We start from the raw sequence: 20025 nt of genomic DNA, 5'->3' as shown, positions 1-20025 counted from the left end.
TACGCTCAGCTTGGATCCAAGTTAGGTGCACAGTCTTGTCGTACAGACCACTATAGGTGGTTCCGACTCGTAGGTGACCCGCGATTATTCACACAGCCTTCACGTGATCGTAGCACTAGAGCGTTTATATGTATTACACCCAGGCCTGTCGTACAGACCACTATAGGTGGTTCCGACTCGTGGGCAGGTTTAGTGATTGAGATTGAGATTTGAGCTCTAGATTCAGCCGTACAGGTCACTTAGGGGACTCCGGCTGCCAGACGTTTTGCTATTGATGTGATTTATACCTGAGCACTTGCATACCATTATAAGGTTTTGACATAGCACATTCTTGAGCATGATTGGCATACCCTTGAACATGAGTGGCATATTTATACATACGTATATATATTTATTTCTGGGACGTATACAGGTTTTACGGCGAGGGGTTAGAATGTATTTTACTAAATGGTTTTCAAAAAGCTTTGTTTTTGCCCACTCACGCTTTTGTTTTGCGCCCCTCCAGGTTCTAGTAACTTAGCGGGTTCGGTGGTTTTCGCAGAGGGCGTCTCGGCATTTCTGACAGACACGCACCAGTGTAGGGTCACCTTCGGGTGTACTACTGTCGTATCATTTTCTTTGGACTGCTGTAGCCTATATGCTCTGAATTCAGTGTCTTACTTACGCTAGCACTTATCTTATCACATTATATATGCTAGTTTTTAAATTATTCGTATTTTTTTTTATTACTTCCTATAGCTTCCGCACTGTGCACATGGCTACGTCACTTCCACGTGACGGCCAGCACGCCCTGATCTAGGTCGGGGTGTGTCATTGAAACCAATTTTTGGTAAAAATGCAAATGAATCATGAAAAAACATTTTCATTAAAAACACTTTTAGTCATTTTAAAAATGGAGTAGGATTCTCTCCTCTCCTATTTATAGAGAGAAAGACAAAAAAAGAAAGTGAGAGTGGACCGTAGGGAAAGGGAGGGAATTAAGAGGGAAGAAAATCCTACTCCTTTAAAAGTACTTCCAAATGAGTCATTTGTTAGTGCGTTTATGTGCAAATCAAAAATCTCAAAGAGGGCTAAGAATTTTAAAGAAATTTCAAAATCTTCATTGAGTATTTACCAAATATAATCAAAAATTAAGTCTTAATTTCAAAAATGTCACTTTTTATAAAAACTTCCAAAAATATCCAAAATTTCACTTAAATAGGCACAAATGCCCTCAAGTTTAACAATTAAATATGTGAAACCCTGCCCTAAACTAATTGTAATTTCATTTAATGGGAATTATGAAATTACCTTTTTGTCCCCAATCTGGTTTCTTTTTGGGATTTCCTCATAACTCTCTTCTTTTCATTGCCTGCCGCGTGGCACACCCATCTCATATCTCCCTCTCTCTTCTTCTCTCTTCTCCCCCGGGTCAACTCTCTCTTTCTCTCTTTTTCAGCTCACACATTCTCTCTCAGACCTTTCTTTCTCTCTCTTTCCCGGCGACACCTAAACACCCACACCCTAAATCTTAACACCCCGACAACGATGGCTGCACCATCATCATCACCGCATTAGCTTTCTCTCTCATTCTCTTTCTTCGTCTTTGTGGAGCACAGAGGATCTCCTGCGAGTCCAATGACTTCAAGCACCAAATTCGGCCACTTCCCAGCCACGACGAGGGACTACGAAGGTACAAATTTGTCCCTTTCATTTCTACCTTCATTTTTATAGGTAGATCGTAGGGTTAGGTGGTGAATCGACATCAACCGGAGCTCGGGAGGCTCTGGCCTTCTTCCTCGATGGGAAACGGGTCAGTTGACCCAAACCTGAAACCCTTAACCCAATTAACCAGGGCCTTTGGGCCGTGCTAGCTCGGGCCTATGGCTAGTTAAACCCCAAACCTAAACCCATTTATATAAACCCAATCCAAAAACCCTTGGCTCGGGCTTTCAGGCCTAAACCTAGGGCCTTCAGCCCATTAAACCCAAAACCCATTTTCCCTTGGGACGGGTTACCAGCCCAAATCCAATAGGCCCAAGCCTAGGCCCAGACCCGGATCCGACCCAACCCAATCGGATCCCAGGACCCTAGGTCGCGCATAGGGGAGCATGAGGCCGAGCCAGTGTCAACGCGTGGAGCGCACGCGTCGTCAGCGACCCACAGCGACGAATGGCTACCGGAATCGCCACCTTGCGACTATTAACGGCGATTTTGTCTTTTCAATCGTTATGATAGAGTTTTATTAATTGGACTCTTTATGTGCTTAAGTGCGACTATTAACGGTAATTCTGTCTTTTCTATTTCTCATGGCTCATCGAAGACGAAGTATTTGTGAGTGGACCCTTTCTAAAATACATGTTTTAATAATAGAATGCATACATGAAAAACATGATTTAATGGTTACATTTTATGAGTAAATTAGATTTACACTTTATGATTATCATGCTTTACTGACAATATTTTGGAATACCATACTTTATCGAATTTATGTTCTTTGTAGTATATATGATGGATGACTATATACTATTTATGAACATATTTTTACACTCTTTGTAGTATATATGATGGATGACTATATACTCTGTAGATGATTTCAGATATATTTACTTATGCTAGAAAGATTATATTCAATGTTTTTGTGCGCATCTAGTGATCACTGTCCTGCCTACGGGCGTATGTTCTACCTATAGGTGTATGTTCTTCCTACGGGCGTATATCCTGCCTACGGGCAATGGTTCTGCCTACGAGCGTATGTTCTGCTTACAGGCGCGTGACGGTCCTGCCTACGATGTATGTTCTGCCTACAAGCGCGTGATGGAGAGCCTTCGGGCGATTATAATATCACTAGTTAGCACACTATATATGATATATGTTTAATGAAAGGTTTTTATTTTTATTTTTATGACATGCTAGGGTTTTCGGAAAACCTATCATATATTGTGCTATTAGTTGTCATAAACTTTGAGGGTTAGTATGTTGTTGAATAACTGTTTTCGTATTACATATATATCAACTTGGTCCACTCATGTTTGTTTTGCGTCTCCTCAGGACACAGGAACGAGGCTTATGATCTGAGCTACGAGGCATTCCCCTACCAGTGACATCGTGCCATCCTGTCTGCTTGTCATCACTTGTAATAGCACATTCCGCTTGTATTCTTATTTATATGTATGCTCTGAATATGTCATGCATTATCACTCTCATTATCATTGTTGGTAGTTGAATATTATTATATTATTTTTATAAGGCTTATGTTGGAATATTATATTGCGTAGTTCACGCGAAATTTACATGCATGTTTCACATGTTATCAGCATATGCATTCATTAAATAGCTTGCGTCACCCTCAGGTGTCGGCCATCACGTGGCCATCCCTACGTCCCCCGGACATTGGGATCGGGGTGTGTCAAAATAAATTAAAGGCTTTTTAGCTATTGTCGCCTCAAGCTCCAGTCCAACTTCACATTTGTTTCTACACTCCACCACCACAACCCTATCCCTTTTGACCCCTCATCACCAACATTGAGCGCCGCCGTGGGTACCGTAAGTGGGAACAACATAATTTCAATTATGCCTTCAACGCTTTTTTCTTACTAATATCATGTTTAATTTTAAATATAAAAATATTTTTTAAAGTTAATCCACACGTCGTTATATGATTGTATTTGTAAGATCCACGTGGCGCCACATTATCACACTGACAGAGCTTTCATGAAAAAACTAAAATGATCACAATGGACAAATTCAAAGAAAGACTAAAATGATTCACGATAGACAAATTCAAGAACATTACTATTGATTATCGTTAATTGTTAAGGACCAAATTAAGGAGTTATGTTAATGTTACAAATCATTTTGACTTAAAACCTTTAATTTATTTAATTGTTAAATTTGAGGGTATTTGTGTCTATTTAGGTGAAATTTTGGATATATTTGAAAGATTTTATAAAAAGTGACATTTTTAAAATTAAGAATTAATTTTTGACTATATTTGAAAAATACTCATCTTCATCAAGTTATTAGTTTACATATATTTCCAACGCTTTTATTACGCGGTCTCATCTTCCACTCATATTTGTCATTGTTCTCTCCCCATCCGTCAACTTCACTTCCTTGCAGAGTAACTCTCCAGGAGCTACTAAACTAAAGGTAATTTTAATTTGGAGATGATTTCCTCTCTTTTAACTCCTCTTTTTCATTACAAATTTCTGATTTAATTCAGTGCAATCTTTTATGTGGTCCGCTCAAATCGTCAATTTCTCTAACGTGTACGTTTGTTCTTCTATTTAATCTTTGATTTGTATGTCTAATTTGGTTTCTACTTTAGGGTTTTTGAAAATTATGTTCTTGTATTTTCTGCAATACAATTGCAATGGGATAACATAAATTTGTGTTTTAGTTGTTCCATTGATTTGTATGTCTAATTTGTTGGACGTTGGACCATAATCCAACAATTAATAGGTCTACACAGTTAATTTAAGGATTACTTGGAATATAAATAAGATTATGATTTAGTTAATAGCTATAGCTTGTACCCTAAGTAAAGCAAATATATTCCGGATTTCCTTGGGGAATAAAGGCGCTTAATTCTATCGTATTTGGAATGAGATTTGGTGTATCAATTATCCTTGGACTGCAAGGAATCCTAATGACATTATTATGGGAAGATTCATTAGGGTTATGTCCATATAAATACATGGTTAAGATCCCTGCTCACAACACACAGAAACTCATATGAACGTCCCATTAGTTCGAGTATAAAGGAGTGTTGAGTGTGCAAAAGACTTTGGTCAACTAACATAGTATTCGGCAGGATTCCAATACAATTTCCACCAAAGGAGAAGTCCATGGTTGAGCATATTCTGCATCGTTTTGTCAAATATGGTTCATCTTTCCTACATGCCATGTTGACTTCAAGTACTCTATCAACTGAGTATAATTTATGGACTCTTTCAAGTGAGTGTTTTTATTTGTTTATGAAAAATATAAAATCTAACATAATTTGGTTTCTATTATGAATTGTGTTGAAGTTTGTGGAAAAAAAAAATTAGCTTTTAGTTTTTGTTCTATACTATATTAGTTTTATGATCATAATATAATTATTCAATATATTGTTAAATAATGTGAAAAGTTCTACCGCCATCATATAAAACAAATAATAATTTATATTAAATAGTTCTACTTCAAGTTACAATTTGACATTTTTTATAAAAACTCGACACTTAATAGACGCACAAGTGGCATCAATGCGATTAATGATAAACTATTTCCCATTTTTCTGAAATTTTCATATTATAACAATTTACACTTTACAACACAAAAATTGCAGTGCGTTAGCAACAATGATTATTGGGATTGACATAACTTCTCATTTTGATCATTGAGAATGAAAATCGATAAATGTAATTATAAGTTTGTTCACTGTAAATCATTTTATTATTTTGTGAAAAATCTTCACTATCCTTTTTAAAAGTATTAAACTTTACACAATGAGGATGGTGACAAATTTTTTACGAAAGAACTAAATTGATTTATAGTTGATAAACTTACGAAACACTTCTATTAATTTTGACTAACAAAAATCAAAATAAGATGTTATGTAAATATGAAAGATCGTTTTAACTAAAAAGTCGATCAAGAATTCTTACACAAAATGGTGGTAATATGATTTTATCCAATTTTCAGCAATTTTTTTCTTGGGTCAACTGTTGGTACCGTACTCGCCAATAGGCTGTCCATTATCTAGCCTCCACGTGTCGTCCATGCCCCCACAAGGTTGGTCACACAAAGCATGTGGTAGACCCACCCCCAACGCCACTAGTTTCCCTAAAATCCGCTCTCACTTTTTTTGCTAACATCTAGCCGTCCGATCAAGAAGTCACTAAAATCCCGCCTAATCCGTAGCGAGTACAAGAAAATATTACAAACTCGCAAAGATGGTTCTAGAAATGGCAAAAGCCAAAAATGCGGAAAATAGAGAGAAATTCAAGAACGGATGTTTTCGGGAACGAAAGGGAAAATGGTGTGTTGAATTTGCAGAGACCCCTTCTCCTCTCTTTCTCTCTCAAACTCCTCACTCTTCACCGCACTCTCTCTCTCTCTCTAAAACCCAAAACGCCATTTTCTCTGCCGCAGTCTCGTCCTTTCCGCCGTCGTCTGGCCGCCAGCACGGCCACCGTTTCGTTTCAGGTTCCGATTTCATCCCTTTTCCTGAGTTTTTCACTGATCGTCGTCCGAATGGCCTTCTCGTAGGCGACTTCAACGGGAGCGTCGTTATCTCCTTCGTACCTCAGGCCACGCCGTCGTTTTAAGCTCCGAGGCTGAAATCAGTGCTTCGTCAACATCAACGGCGTCGTTTGGTTGCCGGTCCGGAACTTCAGATTTCCGATACCGGCTAGGGTTTCGAAATGTCTGTTTCCAAGAAACCAAGGTATGAGTTTCGAACTCAAATGCATGTCGTTTAGCGCTGCTTGGCTTCCCGAGGAGAACAGAGTCGGGACTCTGTATTTTTGGGTAACCAAACAGAGTTTAGCTCAGATATTTCTGATTTTGTGCATTGATCTTTGTGATTCTGCTGTTTTTGTTGTTTATACTTTGTAATGGACTGTTTGGTTGCTGAGAAAATTTGGGGGGAAACGAAAGGAAAATGAGTGTTTAAGTCTTACTGAGCTGATTAGGTGGGTTTTATTGAAATCTAAACCAGACACACCTTGACACATTTACCCTTGCAAATGCTATGCTTGTTAGTTTTAAGTAATAAATTGCTCATGGTCAGTACGATCTTCTTCCCGCGTAGATTTGAGTTGTTTAGATTATCGCCTTTTAAGAAAAAAAAAATTCTTAAAAGAATGTATATAATAAATAGCAGATGTGCGTTAGACCGTTTGGCTAGAACATTGTGTTCTCACCCAGGCACCCGAGTTGGAATCCCCTCCATGTGTAGTTTAGATTTCGAGTTATCAACATTTAAAAGATTGTTGTTTAACTCTACAACTAAGTTAGATGGAACCATCTTTGAAAACATGTTTAATTACGAAACATGAGTGCAGTAAATTATGTTGTGTTATCAAACATTTACGACACACAGCAGCAGGAGGTCTATGGTTAGAGGTCAGACAGATAAAAATTGGGAGAAATCAGATGCTTGTCAAGTTAATGTATATGCTGCCACTAAGGTGGTGACATTCTAACTAGTAGTTTAAAGAGTTCAAACCCCGGTATTTGGTCCCGGGAAAGTAGAAGAAATTTTGGTTGCTGAAGGTGTTAAGTGAGATAAACATATTCGCTGTGGGATAGAGATTGAGTGCGTCTAGATTGCCTTTATGCAATGTCAGGAAATGGATTATACTTGGCGATTCATGCCTTGGTGAAATGCAGCTAGAAGAATTTAGATATGTAAAATAATGGAAAAAGGAAATGACAAAATGATAGTGGTGAAGTGTGTATTCCCTTGCCCCTAACCATGATTACTTTGTTTATATATGTCAGCGAAATGTTTCTGAAGTTTTATAAGCTTGGATTTTAAAATGTTTTTATTGTTAATGACAAAGGGAAGATAACAGATCATATCATAGAAGACCGTTATTCAGTAATTGGTCAGACATTTTGTTTGCGTTTAAAGTATGTTCAATATTTAGCAAGCACTGAAAGTCCAATCTTTATTTCATAGTACATGTGTTGGGGTTTGTTTTTCATCTGGATATTTTTGTACCTTATTGCCTTGTTTGGTTGCTTTGAAGTGATAGAAGTGACATGTCTCACAGATTGAAAGAAGAAAAGGGTTTTAGCCGGTCTGAACTAGAAGACTATGAGTATGACTATTACGATCTGTTAAAGAAAGGCAGTTATAAGGTGAAAAATTCTGATTCAACTTACAGATGCCCATTTTGTGATGAGAAGAGGAGGCGTGATTACCGACTAAAAGAGCTTTCACTACACGCTTCTGATATTGGCAGAGACAGCAGGGTTTTAAAAGAGAAAGCAAAGCACTTGGCTTTGGAGAGGTATATAGATAGATATCTTGATGTGAAGAGTCGGCTAGAATCAACTCCTAATGCCGGACGAAAATCGCACAGGACTGATGCAGTGGCTGGGGTGGTCTCTAGCCAACCCCAAATCAGAGAAAAATGTAATCATTCTGAGTCTCCAGCCGAATCCCATCTTACTGCTTGCCCGCCCCTAGCCCCCAAGCTTCCCACCCCCTATCCCAAGGCCAAACCCACCACAGCTTCTTCAGCTGGTGTTCTCCCTACTGTACATGACGATGACCAATTGTTTGTATGGCCTTGGATGGGTGTTGTGGCAAATGTTAAAACCGAATTCAAGGACGGGAGACATGTTGGGGAAAGTGGTACCAAACTCAAAACTGAGCTGGCAAGTAAAGGTTTTAACCCTGTGAGGGTTCATCCTTTGTGGGGTAGAAGGGGTCACTCTGGGTATGCCATTGTTGAGTTCGAGAAAAGCTGGGAAGGTTTCCATGATGCAAAGTCCTTTGAGAAGAGTTTTGAAGTTGATCACTGTGGAAAACGGGACTATATTCTAGCTAGGAATCGAAGAGATAACTTATATGGATGGGTTGCTCGGGATGATGATTACAGCTCGAGTAGCATTCTGGGTGATCATCTTCGTAGGAACGGAGATCTGAAAACTGTTTCTGCTCAACAAGCAGAAGAACAGAGGAAAAATTTAAAACTGGTTTCCGATCTAGCTAGCACCCTGGAGACGAAGAATTCACTAGTAGAGGAATTGGAAAGAAAATACCGCAAGACCGACAATGATCTAAACAAATTAGCAAGCGTTTTAAATAAAAAGGAGGAGATGCTCAAAGCTATCAATGAAAGTATGCCGCTCAAAACATACCCAGCTTTATGAAAATACTTTAAATTGTCTTAGTTCCTCGTTTTATTCCTGTGTTTGCTTACTTTATAATATATTTATTATGTTGTTAGAAAGAGAAAAAATGCAAAAAGCTGCCCGTGAAGACCTGGAGAAGATATGCTTAGACCACAAGAAAGCCGCATTGAAGTTGGAAGCTAAAAAGAAAGAGCTTCAGCAACGTGAGAAACAACTGCAGGAACACCGTGCACAAAATGATAGCGAGAGAAGGAAACTCTATCACGAAAGGGAAATGGTAATCTAGTTGTTTCCATCTTAAATTTAATAAACATAGGCTCTGTTTGAATATTGTGCAGATGTACCAATGGCATTGACTACTGACTTGTATTAATTTAAAGTGATGTAGCTTGTAAGTAGATACACTAACATCTGGGAATCAGAATTTCAGGAGGAGAAGAGAGAAAGAGAGAACAAAGAGAATAAGATTAACAAATCAGAACATGTACATTTAGTTTCCTTTTACATTTTTCTGCTGTTCCACGTATTTGGTATTCCATGGGAATAACACAGACTAGTTATATACACGTGTCCCACATGCTTCTGGTGGAGTCAGTAAGGTAAGTTGAGATTGTACAGAGTTGACCTATGGCATAGCAGTTATCGTTGTGAATGTCTGGTTTCGTTTGCCTTAATTTGGCATCTATCTTTGCTTGTGATATTCTTGGCAATTATTATTCAGTACAGCGTAATATAGGGTTTTTTTTTTTGGGCTTTTAGAATGAGCGCGCTACCTTGGAACAAAAGACAGCTGATGAGAAGATGTTATGGTTAGCAGAAGAACAGAAGGTTTGTTTTCCATTATTATTTTGAAACTTTGGGAATTGAATGAATGAAACTCTGAACATTTTTGTATGCTGGTTTAATTTCAATTGCAGAAAGAAAAGGAGATGCTTCGCAAGAGAATTATTGAATTGGAGAAGCAGCTTGATGCCAAACAGGTACTGGAGCTTGAGATAGAGCGAATGAAAGGTGCTGTAAAGGTGATGAAACACATGGAGGAGGATGAGGATTTGGAAGCCAAGAAGAAGGTGGAGGAAATTCAAAGCCAGTTAAAGGAGAAGGAGGAGGAGTATACTGATGTAGAGGAACTTTACAAAACACTTCTTGTTAAGGAGCGGAGGAATAATGATGAAGTGCAGGAGGCTCGTAAGGAACTAATCAATGTATGTGCATTTATTTTTCTGGTTTAGATCTTGGGGGTTTTATTGAATTGAACTCTGCAATTTGGCAATTAATTATTTTCTTCTTCTAAATACCTCCGTGCATTCGATATAGAATTAATTTTTTATGAAACAATTATGCCTTGATAAACTATAGACTATGGACTATACAGTGCATGAGTTTGAATAGCATGTATATATTAGCATGCTGAAAGCATGATGAATGCTGCTCTATGCAGTTTCATAGGCTTTAGTTTCTCTTTTAAGCTAGAAAGTCACATTAGCAATGTGATGATCTTTTCTCATCAGTGTGGGTCGCTGATCACAATCTATGCTTATGGTTTGTTGATCTGGGTCCTTGCTTATCAATATGGTTTATCAAATGCGGTCTGTGCTCTTGCGGTGTTGTGGGAGTCTAACTTTTGTTATATGCAGGGACTGTGGGATTCAACCCACCGAGCTACTATTGGCGTGAAGAGAATGGGAGATCTTGATCAGAAGCCATTTCAAATTGCAACCAAGGAGAAATACTCCAATGAAGAAGCAGATGAGAAGGCCGTGGAGTTCTGCTCTCTGTGGGAGGAGTATCTTAGGCATCCAAACTGGCATCCTTTCAAGATTATCACGGATCAAGAAGGAAAGCCTAAGGTATACATTCAATAAATCAAGCAATCTTTGTTGGTTCCTTTCGATGAATAAATACATAGAATACCATTGTTGACGACTATCGTGTACATGTTGCTCTTGTCATAACAGTTCAACTCATAATGAGTGCCAGTGGTTTATAACGATTGAGGTATTCCTGTTGCTCTTACTTTCCATTAACTGGGTTATGCTGGATGTGGGTACAGGAAATTATTGATGAAAATGATGACAAATTGAAGGATTTGAAGAATCAGCTGGGTGATGAAGTATACAAGGCAGTGACAACTGCTTTGATGGAATTGAATGACTATAATCCCAGTGGACGCTATATAATACCTGAGCTGTGGAACTTCAAAGAAGGAAGGAAGGCTTCATTGAAGGAGGGAGTAGTATTTATGCTAAACAAGTGGAAACCGCTTAGGAAACGGAGAAGATAAACAAGGCATGCATTTAAAACTTTACTTGCTATGCAAATCTATCTTGAATCATACACAGCTTTCAGACTGCGAGATATTCGAATTCCTTCAAGAACATTGCTTAATAATTTGATGTTGAGGTCAGTTACATTGTTGAAAATAGTAATCATTTAGTATATGCTTAAACGATACAAATCAATTTCGAACTTGATAGATTAGTATGAAGACTGTATATTAGGAAATTATGACATCATACATAGCATGTAACTCAACTGTTGCTTGTCGCTGTATGGTGGTTTCACATTGTAATTCGACTGTTGTTTCTTATGCATGGGTTTATTTCCTCGGCTAACTCTGACCTGAATGTGGTTTTTGTAGGTGACACAGCGGGCTTCGGTTACTGCTAAGTGTCGATTGGCCGCTGATAAATCTTCTTTTGTTGCTTCATCCAATGTCAGATTGCGAGACTGAACAAATTTAAGAATTCATTTCAGCATCAGATATAGTAAGATTGGTGAGGACAGATTTACCATTCAAATTTGTATTAGTTTTTGGATGTTGCAGCACAATACTTTGCATGTCATATTTGGACCACAAAAATAGGCTTCAGGTTGGTCTTTTGTCTCAGAGCTTTTCGACAAAGGAAGTGAAAACCCCATAGTTCTGCCAAATCGTTTCATTTTTCAGTGACAGGTTGCACTCATTACTTGGCATGTTTATATTAAAATATAGCGTTTATGAAAATGGAAATGATAAACAAACCCTTTTTAACCTTTCACAAACGCCTGTTTAATTGCCGCTATTTTTGTTTCATTCTGATGGCAAAAAAAAAAAACGAACACGGTGTGTGAGAGACTAAAAGCAGGGTGTGAAAATCATCTCTCATATGAATCAGTCCAAGACAGAGTTTCTCTTTAGTCCAAAGAAAGATAGATTGTTTTGGAATTAAAGAAAGTCTTGGGTAAGGATAGTTGTGTCGTATCCGCTCCAAGGACACACATAAGGTCATCTCTAACCAATCGGACCAGATGGTCGAAAATAGCCCGAAATGACATGAAACCGTCTTCAACTGAGAGCTAGACCAAAGAGCTCGTGGGCCTTATCGGGCCAAAAAAGGGAAAACATGCCAACTAGCTGGCCTAAAGGAGCCAGCCAGCTAGCCCCAGGCCAGCCCAAGCATTTGAATCCAACGACTGGCGTCAACATGACGCCAGGTGACTGTTGGATTTCTTTTTTTTTTTTTTTTTCCTAACAAAATTTTTTTAAAAATTTCCAGTTTTTTTCCCTATAAATACCTAAGCCATTCCTACACCATTTCTCACATAATTTTCACCATTCCATACTATCTTACTTCATTGTATTTCAATTCCTCACATTTTGTTCTCTTACATCTTCCAATAATCTTTCCTTCAATATTTCAATAATTTTCAAATGGTCACATTTGCAATGAAAGGTAGGGCTTGAACCCGAAAAGAAGTTGAAGCTCTTTTCAGGGCTTATAGATTGGTCTCGAAAGATAGTGTGATGGGGAGTTCTCAAACAAGTGAAGGTGTTTGAACTCGTACGTCCAAAAAAATACTATGAGTTCTACGAAGACACCACTCCACTGAATACCCAAAACCACGAGAGTTGTTCTTCAAGATGGAAGAAACATCTTCATCCAAGTTTGAATAAATGACATCAAGTACTGGTAAAGGCCGCAAGTAGACATGAAAGCGGCGCCAATTACTACGACGAAGTAAGTATTTTCACAATTTATTTTAAATTTTTAATTATATTACATTTAATTTCGTAAATTAATTTCCTTTAATTTTTGTAATTGTATTTTCTAGGTACGCCAAGCGGAGGAATTGTATATGGAGGACAACTCGAAACCCTTTAATCATCATGGTTGTTGGGAAATTTGTAAAGGGTGGGTGTTATTTGAAGATCCACCTCAACAAAGAGTTGGTCCTATGCCGGTGTTCGGAAATGCATCCTTAACTGCAGATGGGGATGAAGATAGATCTCCTACCATTCAAGAAACAAGGGTATAAAATCTGTCTCCTGGTGAAGGTTCCATACCTAGGGCTATGGGACGAAACAAGGCCCGAAAATTGATGGAAAAGGGTAAGGCAAAGGATGGTTACGCCTTTCAATAGGAAATGGCGGCCTCTTTGTGATTAATGGCGAAGCAAAATGCCATTGCCGCAGAAGAAATGAACTGTAGGCATGAAGAACGGGCCAAACAAATACAAAAAAAGATGGATGATAGGAATATGCAAAGGAACACTTCATATTACACTTTAATGAGTAAGGCATATTTTGATAAAAAAAAAAAAAAGGGATATTATGGCCCGACTGGAGTTGTTGACCTCAGACTATAATCCTACAATGGCGGATAATGATGATGATGATTATAGACTTTAAATTTAAGTTGTTGTAGTTTTTAAATTTAAGTTGATGTAGTTCTTAAATTAAAATAATAAATTATGTTTGGCTTATAGCCCTTTGGCCCCCTCAACTGGAGATGGTTTTTTGTCACATGACTATGTTTGGCCTATGGCCCTCTGGCCCCTCAATTGGAGATGGTAAGAAATATGGTATGTCACTGTTCATTAAAATATTAATTTCTTGAGTGGCTATAGGGCTAAAACGAGCCATCTGACCCTCCTTCGGTTGGAGATGGCCTAAGAGGATCCCTTGCATTCGGGTCCACATGAGAGCTTATATTGGTATAGTAACAAACATAAATTAATTTGAAGGAAAATTTAGACAAACACGATTTCTTAGTGTATTAAGTCATACTAAATATGAAATTCGCTTATCTCCGAAATTCAAACCTAAAAAGAAAAATTTAGCCAAACACCTTGTAAAGAAAAACTTCCAACTACCTTGTCTCTTACGAGAAAATTTTTAATATGCCGTGAACACTATCCATTACATTAAGTGTAAAAGTACAATTTGTTGAGAAGCAATCACAGCTTCTTGCATTCGCATTCCTGAGCATTTGAGCAATCTTCAGGCACAATTCCACTAGCCACCACAGCAATAGTACAATTTGCTGAGAAGCAATGACAGGTTCTCACATTTGCATTCCCGAGCATTTGAGCGATCTTCAGGCACCATTTCACTAGCCACCCCATTAGTTGTACTTTAGTTTAATTTCTGCTACATAAATTGAAAGAAATATTTTATTTTTAATATAATATTTTTAGAGTAATATAAAGAAAAACTAATGAAAATAGTTTGAAAACTTTGGGTTTTAATGATAAGAACAAAATAAAGGGTAAAATGAATAGTACCAGAATTGACTTTTTAGTGTAAAAATATGGTTTTTCATTAAAGTAACAGTACCGTGGGCTTTTCGTTAAAACTTCCTTAATATAAATATATTTAAATAATTTTAATTTCGAATAAAAAATAATAATGGCTTTACCTGACGAAACTTTTGTTGTATTTTTATTTTATTTTTGTTAAACAGTTGCCTTCGTCTGGCTAAAGTATTTAATTTCTAGAAACTTGACGCAACTATGTCGTCGAGCAAGATATATTCGTCGGGCAAGGATGGTGAACGCTCCTTTACCCAAAGACTTTGTTTCATCGGCTAAAATGTTAGGCGACTAATCCTTATTTGATCCGAAAAAATTATTTCATCTGACAAAGAGTTTTTTAAGTGTTGATTGAAAACAATTTAAAAAGAAGAAAAAAAAGGGACAAAACTAAGGGGGCGTTTGTTGCGCTGGACTATCTCGGACTGGATTAGCTTCAAGGACTAAGCTGGACTGGCTTAGACTAGACTAAACTGGACTAACTTAGTGAAGCGTTTGGTGCAGTATTGGACTAAGAAGCTGGATAATAACAAATTATAATATTATATTATTTAATATATAAATTATTAATATTTTATTATGATCTTATCTTTTTCTTCATTTTTTCCTACCATTTCCTTCCCACTCTTTTCCTCTTCTCTCATCGTCCCACCCTCTCCCTCTTTTTTTCCTCTTAGACCTCTCAATTCATGTCTCTTTCTCATTCCTGGTCAAACTCCTTATTGATTCCAGTCTCTATTTCTCTGTACTCCCTCCCTCTCTAGCTATGCGTTGTTCGAATGGGACCTCACGGCTCCAATTTTCCCGACGAGTTGTAGGTTTCCCGATGTGTTTTCCGGCCAACCCTTGTTAAATTGGATGAAGTTAGCACCGCCAAAAAATTCATCACCATCCCTGGACCGAGATCTTAGCTTTGAATGCTCGAATCTGTCATGGATTTGAAGAAGCCCAAACAGGCAGAGACTTCCAGGCCATTTTCCAGCCACATTCGACTACATTTTGGCCTCGATTCAGGTAAAATCGTAATCTTGTCACTCCCAACTTCAATTTGGTATATTTTGTATGAACATGTACTCAATGTTAAACAGTATTAAACTAATACCAATAAAAAACAGCCTAACTTCAAAAATGTATTCAATAAGAGCTTTCTTTGAGGAAATTGCTTTTACTTGGGGTTTATCCATATCAACAAAATATCAACAACATATCAATGAAATCTCAACAAAATATTAATAAAATCTTAACGTTTGGACAACATATGGATACATATTGAATTTTAGGAAGAGGGCTTTGCAATAGGGTCTTTGAACCAATTTCCCTAAACTAATGTGCCTTTAGCTTCGATTTTCAATTATTCTATCCATCCAGTACCACTTGAGTCTTGAGTTACATCATGACCTTATTAACTAAGTTTGTCTTAAGTAAAAACCATAACACTAAACTTTGTTCAATAATCTTCAACTTATTGCATGACAAATTAACCATAATCTTCAATTATGATCAACGCCCCTTGCTAGCTGATCTTTCTTCCAGCAATCGAAGGCCAACATACCTGCCCAAAGAACAAAATTTGGAGTGGGAAAACAACACCAATATATTCTTATAAAAAAAGGAAAACAAAATAAACAAATAATTTCGGAGGATTTAGTAGATATTATGTATTATGTACAGGTAATTTCTTATGGTTTTCTTTGAATGCATGAGCATGCATACCTGCCTAACATCATAAGAGTGGCCTGAGGATTGGTCCCTGGTGATAAACTTTTGAACACAGATCCATCAACAACACGTAATGCCTTGATCCCCCTGACCCGGAAATCTCCATCAACTACCTTTCCGACGAGGCATCCACCATGGTAGTGCCAAAATGTGGCTACTGTATCTCGACAGAATGTTTCAAAAGATGCAACATCTGACTGGTTCATTGGTAAAGGCGGTCCAAAAAGGTTAAAACCATCTTCGCCTGGCAAATCTCGAGTTTTAAATGGTTTCAATGCATTTGTTTTTAATAAATCACCCATTTTTCTCACAACACTAACACAACGAGAAAGGTCTGCCTTCTTTGCAAAGTAGTTGAATTTGACATTTGGGCTGACTTTGACATCATAGGATGATTGCAGTTTAAGAGAACCATAGGACAAGGGTGCTGGATTTTTGGTAACAATTTGCCCGAAAGTTGAATTTATCGTCATGGGAATAGTTGGATTAGGGAAAAGACTAAAGGCCATAGTAGAAAATGGCAAGCCGGACACAGTCTCTATATAGAAATGACTTGTGATACCAGCAATCTGTGCAGTAGAAGGTTCTAGTTCAGATGGGGGCAAAATGGTAACGTAATTACGAGGATTGTCACGCATAAACTGCCCAACGTAAGGTTGTGGGTGAACAACTGGGATTTTAAGAGATGAAAGGTAGGACTTCGGGCCAACACCACTAAGTAGCAGAAGTTGAGGACTCCCAATTGCCCCTGCACTCAATATAACCTCACCTTTACCACGTATCAATGCCTGATGAGACCTCCCATAGGAATCAGTGTATATGATTCCTTTAGCTGACAAACCTGCATTCAACCGATAGTAGAATTGAACATATATTTAATTTACAAGTTATTAAATATATAGAATAGATTCAAATTCTTCAAATACATCAAGGAGTTTTTTTTAACGCCCTGATAGATTTGATTTTTGTTTTTCGGTCGAAACATATTAACGTACTTACACGTATGTATATTCACAGTAATATGTACGCAACATACAAGATCAAAATCAAAGTCCAATCAAAATCCAATCTAAAATGGATTTAATGAAAAAAAAAAAAAAAGGAAAACCTTAATTCGTGTTATCGAAGGATGGAAATCTAAATGGCCTTTAATTGTATATATCAAATGTTAGCATACCTGATGATTTGGAAGAGAAAATGATCCTCTCTACTGCGGCATGAATTGCAACTCTCAGGTTTTTTGGATGTCCTTTATTTAGCAGTTCCACAGCACCATGTCTTCTTCCACGATCGTCAAAGATCGTACCCGTGATTTTAGTTCCCTGAATGTGATCCAAAGTAAGTCCATTGTCTGGACGAACACCAGCTTCTAACAATGCATCTTTCACAACAGATTGCCAGTGTGATAAATTCGGACGGAACACTAGAGTGTTTTCAACCCATTCATATGAATTATTGACTAAGTTCATGTCCAATTTAATTCCTGATTTCTTGAGGAATTCACTGCCGGCTCTTGAGTAAAGACCAATATTGATCATACTTGACCCGCCTAGGACCCGTCCTCTTACAAAAGCTACACCATCTTCTGATGTGAACCTCTGGGCCGGCGTCTTACCGTCATCTTCTTGCATGAAATTTGCAAGAATCCCAGCGTTACTCAACACGTTTGGATATGCTGTGGGAATATCTCCCCTTTCTAGGAGGAGCACGGAGTAATTTGCGGATAAAGTTGCTGCCAATGGGCACCCTGCCGTGCCCCCTCCAACCACAATGTAGTCATATTTTTCTTGCAATGGTAGATCAGTTGCGTTACGTACAAATTTCAAGTAGCTAAAATCTGCAGCATATAAATAAAAAGATGAGGGAAACAAGATTATATAACGATAACTGTTTGTTATTAAATTTATTATCATGTAAGTTACTCGAAGAACCAATGAAACTTTAAAAATATATTTAGTACCTTGGATGTTAGAAGGTGTGGCAAATGAGTGAACCCCTAATTGAGGGCAGAAGACAAAAATGTACAAAAGCAATAATCTAGCAGCAATTGCTGATTTCTCCATATTGTTTTCGAAACAAGATTTTCTTTTTTTCTCCTGAAAATAAAATATTAAAAGAAAAATTAGTTTCTTGTTCCTCAAGCAAAGACTTTTGGAGTAAAATTGCTCTCGAGTCATACTCTAAAACACACAAGGTCCGACAAGTTTTTTTTTTTTTTGAGCTCCATATATGGAGTTGAAAGAGCTCGACTCTAAACTTAAGAGTTTAGCAACCAAATCCTATCCCAACCCAAGTCCATTTGGTGCTAAAAATTCAATTTCTACATTCCCAAGTTTTAGAACTATTGTTCAAGTTGCTATTTCTAACGGTTCCCACCATTCAGAAGCACTTGAATGGTGTGACTAGGCTTGATGTGGATGCGCTCGGAGGCACGTGCCCACCCAGAGGCTCGCGCAAACGTATGGTGAGTTGAGCACCCAAGTTTTAGAACTATTGGTCATGTTATTGCAGCATATATAATATATTCCTTGTTTTTTTTTGCAAACATTTCCTATTTTCAACATTGAAGTCAATATTGTCACAAATTGTGCAATTTTGAATTCTTGTCACAATTTAAATTTTTTAAGTTAAAATGTTCGTAAAAATAACTTAAGATAACAAAATTTATTGGAAAAAAAAAAAGTTAACAAAAGAAATTTGAGACTAAACTACTTGTTTGACATTTAAAATAGCTAAGGTGCTAAATTTTAGCATTGCAGGGTTGGGGGAGAAAAACAGTTTCGCAACATAAAATTTGTCTTTTGTTTGCCAAATTTTGCATTTGGCAACTCCCCCCTAGAGTTGGTCTAAAGAAATCTTATTTTCCTTCAATCATTTTTGCATTTTAACTAATATTCTATCATAATTTAAAATAAAAACATTCCTTCTCTCAAGAAAATTATACGATTACAAATTTCTAATAAAGATTTTTTTTTTTACAAACGATAGGATAATATTTTAATCCTTTAGATATAAACTAATAAAATCTTGTGGTTAAATGAGTGCAAGAGAGAATACTCTTAACCAACTGAGTTACAAGCCACTTTCTATTAAGATCTTTAATTTAAGCCTATAGGTGAAAAATAAAATGAGAAAGAGGATGAGGTGTGAGTGCAATTATAAATGAAGCAGAATATTTTCACAAAAATAAAAGGGGTGTGATGTCCACACACCCTCTTAATTTTTAGTTGTTGGATCGAATGAATTAAAGAAGATCAAAAAACAAAAATTAATAAGGAGTGTGTGGATTTCACACCCCAAATAAAAATAGAACTAGAAAATAGAATTTTGTTGGAATATTTAATTTTGAAGTGTGAAATATGGAGTATGATTGGACAAGTAAACTTTTAGAGTTGGAATAATATGAGATATTATTTATAAAATTACATTTATAATTCATGATTGGTTGTTATATTTTGGATTTGTCGTTGCACTATATCATTATTGATAATGTCATCACTTATATCAACATATACAACCAAATTATAACAATTATAATCACATATTAACTTTCACTAAGTAATTAGACTATTTTCATTTAAGCAATCACAACCATTAAGGACTGGTTTGGCATTTCTGATTTTTTTTTTTTAAAGTCGTTTTTAAAAAAAGTTTGAGCTAAAATTGTGTTTGGTAAATAAAAAAAAACTTTTTTTTTTTCAAAACATGGATCCAAACCAGCAGAAAACTCTTGCTTATGAAAACAATACTTTTTTTTTTTTTTCACAACACACAAACCCCAAACTAACCCTAAAATAGCCAATGCATTTGCCACAATATTGGCCTCCCTCCACACATGAACAAATACAACTTTTGTGAAAGTCTATTCATCAATCCTCTCAATTGATTGAACTTACT

The 20025-nt window shown here is 37.0% G+C and overlaps 2 protein-coding genes across 5 annotated transcripts; one reads left to right on the top strand and one right to left on the bottom strand.

Moving 5' to 3' along the window:
* The first annotated feature begins 5971 nt into the window (after positions 1-5971).
* LOC103944909 (factor of DNA methylation 4) lies at positions 5972-11769 on the top strand. 4 transcript variants are annotated; one of them, XR_007251022.1, is made up of 8 exons: positions 5972-6412; positions 7722-8821; positions 8931-9112; positions 9595-9663; positions 9753-10040; positions 10473-10685; positions 10889-11238; positions 11477-11769. XR_007251022.1 is itself a non-coding variant. In XM_048564768.1 (7 exons), exons 1-7 carry the CDS (start codon positions 6390-6392, stop codon positions 11117-11119), a joined length of 2106 nt encoding a protein of 701 aa, XP_048420725.1. In that variant the 5' UTR covers positions 5972-6389; the 3' UTR covers positions 11120-11419. The 4 variants fall into 4 exon arrangements, 3 of the variants coding, with proteins under 3 accessions (XP_048420725.1, XP_048420728.1, XP_048420727.1); XM_048564768.1 differs by lacking the exon at positions 11477-11769 and having other exon boundaries at positions 10889-11419; XM_048564771.1 differs by lacking the exon at positions 11477-11769 and having other exon boundaries at positions 7746-8821; positions 10889-11418.
* Positions 11770-15909: 4140 nt separating this feature from the next.
* Positions 15910-18608, bottom strand: LOC103944905 ((R)-mandelonitrile lyase 2-like). Its single transcript, XM_009355375.3, has 4 exons — positions 18089-18608; positions 17306-17965; positions 16123-16969; positions 15910-15961 (listed from the first exon to the last, which is right to left on the bottom strand). Exons 1-4 carry the CDS (start codon positions 18303-18305, stop codon positions 15910-15912), a joined length of 1776 nt encoding a protein of 591 aa, XP_009353650.2. The 5' UTR covers positions 18306-18608.
* Positions 18609-20025: the final 1417 nt, after the last annotated feature.

This window comes from the organism of the source record quoted next, unplaced genomic scaffold (assembly GCF_019419815.1).
Source record: "Pyrus x bretschneideri cultivar Hongxiangsu unplaced genomic scaffold, Pyrus_bretschneideri_v1 Contig39, whole genome shotgun sequence".
Lineage (NCBI taxonomy): Eukaryota > Viridiplantae > Streptophyta > Magnoliopsida > Rosales > Rosaceae > Pyrus > Pyrus x bretschneideri.
Note: the sequence above shows the minus strand (reverse complement) of the source record. Positions and strands in the feature narration are given on the sequence as shown.